This window comes from Hyperoodon ampullatus, assembly GCF_949752795.1.
Source record: "Hyperoodon ampullatus genome assembly, chromosome: 1".
NCBI lineage: Eukaryota > Metazoa > Chordata > Mammalia > Artiodactyla > Ziphiidae > Hyperoodon > Hyperoodon ampullatus.
In genome coordinates this window covers 31,691,022-31,697,203 of record NC_136914.1, presented here as the reverse complement: position 1 = coordinate 31,697,203, position 6,182 = coordinate 31,691,022, and the positions used below count along the sequence as shown (strand labels likewise).

The following is a 6,182-nucleotide window of genomic DNA, read 5'->3' as shown; positions in this document are numbered from 1 at the left end:
TGGCAAGTCCAAAAACCTGCAGAGCCAATGTCCTAGTTCAAGTCCAAAGGCCAGAAGCTCTGTAGAACCAGGAAAAGCTAATGTTTCAGTTCACAGGTCATCAGGCAGGAAGAGCTATGTTTCCAAGGCCTTCGACTGATTGAATGAGGCCCACCCAGATTATGAAGGGCAATCTGTTTTACTCAGGCTACCAATTTAATTGTTAATCTCATCCAAAAATGCCCTCACACAAGCACCCAGAATGTTTGGCCAAAATATATGGGTACCCTGTGGTCCAGCCAAGTTGACACATAAACCATTGCATGAGAAGAGTAAATAAAATCACAACCTGGAATTTAATAGGTCTAACCAAAAGCTAGGTAGCTAGGTATGTTATAGACAAGCATATTAGTTTTGGTGTCAGAGGCCCTCAGACATATTATTTCATCTCAGCCTGTTTTCTATTCTGTAGATAGGAATAATATCACTTTCCTCAGAGAGCTAATATGGTTTCATGAAATAATGTTTATAAAGCTCCCAGCATAGTGTCTGATGCATATTTCATACTAGGAACTTTTAAAACTAAATACACTATTTTAATGCTAAAAATTCCATCTTATTGACTTCAGCCTCTTGAGGCTTTTAAAAGTTTACATCAGTCAGAATAATAAATTGTCCTCTGAGGTTTGTATAGAGCTGGTATAGAGCTGGCAATGAGCTACTAAGTTTAAAATTTTTTCTGAAGTCTTTAAGAAATGTTTATGCTCTGAGCTCTTCCCCAGTCTCTCCCATGAAGCAGAGCAAAAAGAAATATAAAACGGGATGATTTTCTTTAAAAGCCGCTCTTGAAAATAAGATGAACTTCTCTGTGGACCCTACCGGGCAACAGAAACTATAAGCAGAGCGGAGCTGCAGGCCTGTGAGCTCCGACATTAGCAGCTATAAGTTTGGTAGAGGAATTAACTAAAGTGTCCACAGATGGCTCAGTGCCTGAAATCAGGGTTAGCCCAAGCTGATGGCAATTAAATAAAATTAGAAATCAACTAACATGCTTTTTCTAACTTAAAAAAACATACATGGGGGAGGCAGGGAGAGGAACTCACACAAAAACCAAAGTAGTACAGATCACACTCATGACACAGCCAAAACAGGGGAAGTTACAGGGAATCTTAGCTTGAGATCAAGCAAATAGATCAAAAGAATAGAGAGCTCAGACCGAGGCATTTATATGGCAATCGAATGACATGTAGCATTTGAAACATGGTATTTGGAGGAACACTTATACACATACAAAACACAACTCGAAAATAAACCATAAGCAAAAAGAAATTCAGGTGGATTAAACACCTAAACATTAAAAACAAACTTTTTTAACTTTTGGAAAGACATATAGGAGAGCATCTTTATGACATTTCCTAGACAAGACCCAGAAAACACTATTATGAAAGACTGGTGAGATTAAATTAAAATGAAAAACGTTTATTCAAGGAGACTCTATAATCAAATATAAAAATAAACCACAGACTACAAAAGATAGTTGAAATATACATAATGGATCATTAGTTAATATTCAAAATATGTAATATCTACAAATCCATAAGGGAAACACAAAACATAACAGAAAAATGGACAAAAGGTATGGTCTGGGAATTCACACTGCATTTCCTCAATAGGTTGGTACTTACACAAGTCAGCACTATTCAACGTGGGAGACTCTACAAGGCCATGGCTATCAGGCAAGAGACCACTGGAGCCCTCTGGTGGCTGGTTACTACATACACAAAATAGTACAGTTTTTTTTTTTTAACTGAAGTATAGTTGATTTACAGTATTAGTTTCAGGACAGTACTTTGTAGTGTTTTGAAACCATGCATACGTATTAAAAATACAAGAACTCAAACTAGAATATGCACCACCTCTAGGACAGTGGTTATCTCTGGGGAGAGAAGAAGGGGATGGGATCAAAGAGGCAACAAAACAAGCTCCAAATGCATCTAACATTTACATACATGCATAGATCTGAAGAAAACATACCAAATGTTAATTCATTAAATCCACATGGTGAGAATACATGGGTGTTCTTTAAATCATTCACCTTTTCTGTTAGGTTTGAAATATTTCAGTAAAAAGTTTTAAAATAATGAACCCAAAGAAATGGAAATAACATTTGGTTTGAACAAAAGTTTATTTTTGTACATTTTAAAAATTGCAATTTTCATGACACATAAGAAAAACCGTTTTCTAATATCAAAATAAGCATCTCTTTGGTATAGGAACACACCATATGTGTTATCCTTAACTTAAAAAAATTAATCAAGAACCATGACCTAATATGCTAAACAAAACTATCCTTTGCCCATCCATGTGTCCCCTTTCACAGGCCCATTGTGGGGCTTGGGAATATAGTTCTGTACATACCTCCTTACCTACAAAGAAGTAAGATACTGTATCAGAGGTATCCTGAAGTTACACAGCAAGAGAATTAGTTGGTTCAATCACTGACATATAAGACACAAACCCACCAAAAAAGAGAAAGAGAGAGAGAGGGAGTGCAACGTAAGATACGGGACAAGTAAAATAGAACACTGTCATGAAGATCAAATAATAGGAAAATAATTACATCATTTAAATTTGATGTATTTTTAAAAAGTAACTTGTTTAGAATTATATTTAGAATTTAGAATTATTACTTGCCAAGCTCCAAAAGTAATAATACAGAGCCACAATTTTGATAAGGCACATTAAAGAGAGCAAACATATAACAACATCAAATATGAGAAATATCCATAAAAGCAGTTAACCTTAGGAAAAAAAATAGGCATTCTTTCAAGACAGGTTTCAGTAAAAGCTTTTTTGGAAAGCATCATAGAAGGGTGAAAAATATTTATCATATATTTTAAAAAGCTGTCAACAGTTAAAGTTCAAAATCCTGTTTAAAAAATAGACAACATTTTCCTTCAGGTCAATGAGGTTCTGACTCAAATATCTTTTCGAGAAACAATTATAACCTTTATGCTAAAAACAGGAAGAAAAAACAGCTTTTAACTGCGTTGTCAACACTTATTCATCAAACATTTAGTGATTGTTGTGTAACAGACTTCCAGCTGCTGGACATATATAAGTAATTAAGACACAATCATTGGTTCTAGGAAACTTAGCCTAATGGAGCTGAATCTAACATTGGTCCATATAATAAAGCTCGACTTCAAACTCTGCCATTTTTGATATTTTCTTGCAAACTGAAGAGAATAATGGTCCACCTAGTTTGCTACTGGTAGCACTGTGGCATTATTAATATTATCTACTGATTAACTTTCATAGAAGAGTCTTTGAAAGTTTAGAGAACAGAAAGTGTTTAAAGATAAACGGGCCAGCATCAAAAATAACATCATATTCTGTTTTCACAAAATGAAGAAAACCAAGGAAAATTTCATCTTCTGTATACAGAACTGCTGGTGATTATCCTATCCACACGGTACATGTGCACACATCATAAATGAGGTGGTATGGATTATTACAGTCAAATCAGTTGTCAGGCTTCAAGGAATCATAGCCTTCTTTCAAGAGGTCCCGCCATGTTTTAAGGAAACGTGCATTTTCTGTACATTTGAAGGCAAGCTCTTCCACTTGAGCTGAGACTGCAGATGCAGCTTCAAGAAGTTTGGTTAATGAAAATGCTGCCTGAAATTATAAAAAAAAAAAAAGTCAAACAATAGAAGCTTATTTCTTTTTAAAATTCTCTCCGCATCTTATAAACCAACCTGAAAATAACTTAGAACCTCGAATCCAATGCCCAAGTTATTTTCTTTAAAAGTAAAAAAATCTACAAACTAAAACATCAGCTCTTTCGTGGAGCCTAAGAAATTTTCTTTCTTTCTTTTTTTTTTTTTTTTTAATTTAGTTGCTTCTTTGCTTGCATCGCGTCGTAGTTGCAGCAGGCAGGCTCGTCCTTGGGGCACGCGGGCTCACTAGCTGCCCGGCGCCGGCTCTACAGCGCGCGGCTCAGATGCCCAGGTGGCAGGCGGGATCTTAGTCCCCCGACCAGGGCTTGGGCCCGCCTCCGCTGCGTTGCAAGGCGGATTCTTAACCACTGGACCACCCGGGAAGTCCCAGAAGTTCTTCTATATGAAGTAAGCTTTGAGGAAGTATGTCTGCGAGAAAGATAATCCATGACGGATGAGACATGAGCAGTCAGCATTTTTTTTCGTTGAAAATACATTAGAGTCTCATTTAGCTCAACAAGACGCCTTGGGCCCGTTGACACCAAGTACCAGAAGTATCTGAAGGTCTTCTTATGACACAGCTCTTACTGATACGTGGGTACCAAGGGCCGTGCTCCACTGTCTTTACCTGTGAACGCGGCAGACCGTGAAAACGTACAGACCAAAGAACAGACCCTCACTCAAGTTACACATCGCACTGCATTCTACGCGCTCACTTGGAACCAGCCTGCTCAGCAGAGACAGAAACTGCAGCACCACTCTCGCCATCTTCTAGAACAACCAATACCGACTGAGCAACGAGACATGAACGGAGCTCACTCCGCAGTTTGCGATCTGCACGGGAGGGTCTCCCAATTAAGACACACCCTACATTTTACCTTAAATCCTGAAACCGGGACCCCTCGGGGAGGCGGGGTCTGGAAATTGGAGTTTCAACAGAAGCCGTCCAGACCCGGCATCCCGGCAGACACCCCGGGGAGGGGTCTCTGCCCCGTTAGCGGAAGCCGTCTGGACCCCCGGGCGGGAAGTGACCCGTCCTGACTGGGTCCACCCGGACAGATAATCGCCTTGTCAGCGGGCTCTGGGCAGACGGCCAACCGGGACGGGGGCGCCTTAAGTCCCGGCAGAGGGATCACGGCCTGGCCCTCAGCCCCGCAGACGAGGTGGGGCGGGCGATGCGAACTGCGCGGTTTCGGGTTACAGCGCCGGACGGGAACCCGGCGGCCGGGCACGAAGAAAACCCGGCGCGGGCGCGGGAGGGGTGCCCGGGACACCCGACGCGGATCCTGAACACGGGCGGGACCGGCCCGGACCCGCCGGCCGCACTCACGTCTCCGATCTGCAGCTCCACCTCCTCCAGCGGGTCCACCGGCCGGCCGCTGTTCCTGTTCGGAACCGGCCGGCCCAAACCCCCCGGGGTGACGGGGGAAGATGCTGAAGACGCGTCTGAAGACGAGGCAGAGGAGGGCGGCGGCTGCGGGGAAAGCCGCAGCTCCTCCGGGTCCGCCATGGAGCGGGCTGGGGGGTGGGACGGCACCTCGGCGGCCGAACCGATACCAACCGACTTTCAACCGCTCGCGCCTAAATCCCAGTGGGCCCGCCTCCTCGCCGCTCTCGGCCCAGGGCCGCGAAGCCCTGTCACTTTCTTGGGACAGCCAATCAGGTGCCAGTGAGTGCGCCTCGGGCGGCTCTGCGCTCCAGAAGCAGAAGACAACACCTCCCAGGGTGCCGTGCGCGCCGCTCCGCCCCACCTTCTTGGCACTGCACGCGCGAAGCACCCTGGGATTGGTGGTCTCGGCCCCACAGAGCTCCGGCGGCCTCCGCGCGCCCGGGTGAGAGGCCGCGCCGCCTGCAGCCGCGGGCGGCGCCGGGACTTGGAGCCTCTTCCCTTCTCCCCTCAGCCCGTGACCCGGAAGCGCTGCCTTCGTCGCGTCTCGCGAGGCGTCAGTGCACAGCAAGAGGGAGGTGGGAGCGCCGTGAAGGCGGAGCGGTCGCTGAGGAGGGAGGCGGAGACTCCGCGCGTGTAGGCGGGCGATGGCGCCCCTCCCGGCTTAGAGGTCCCGCGCCCGGGCGAGCCAAGCCCGAGCTCCTCCCGCGGCGTCCGCCAGCGTACCGGCTGCAGTGAACATGCAGGTGCCGCTGGCCAGGCTGGCCTGCCCGGGTGAGCGGGGTCTGCGCGCGCGGGTGAGGGGAGCGAGGGCGCGGGGCAGCCCGGGCCCGCGTCGTTGGGTAGAACCAAGGCAGAGGGCGCGCGGTCAGCGCCCGGCGGACCCTGGGTTCCTCCTCGGCTTCCTCCCCGGCTCGTCCAGCTGCAGTTGACAACTAACTAGGCCAGAGGTCACGGGCGGAGGAAACTTGTCAGCACGGCGCCGCCGCGGAATCTCCCCGAGTGCCGGTGCTGAGCGCCTTCCCGAAGCCCATGCGTTGTGTGTTGTCGAGTTGGAAATGGGTAAACTAACATTTGCACAGCTTTTCCCCTTG

The 6,182-nt window shown here is 46.1% G+C and overlaps 1 protein-coding gene across 2 annotated transcripts; it reads right to left on the bottom strand.

Annotated features, from left to right (window-relative positions):
• Positions 1-3,469: 3,469 nt before the first annotated feature.
• LOC307054408 (uncharacterized protein C4orf46 homolog) lies at positions 3,470-5,211 on the bottom strand (the record flags this gene model as incomplete). 2 transcript variants are annotated; one of them, XM_079706083.1, is made up of 2 exons in its annotated part: positions 3,470-3,660; positions 5,032-5,211. In XM_079706083.1, 2 exons carry the CDS (start codon positions 5,209-5,211, stop codon positions 3,505-3,507), a joined length of 336 nt encoding a protein of 111 aa, XP_079562209.1. In that variant the 3' UTR covers positions 3,470-3,504. The 2 variants fall into 2 exon arrangements, 1 of the variants encoding a protein (XP_079562209.1); XR_013810937.1 differs by lacking the exon at positions 5,032-5,211 and adding an exon at positions 3,741-4,417 and having other exon boundaries at positions 3,532-3,660.
• Positions 5,212-6,182: the final 971 nt, after the last annotated feature.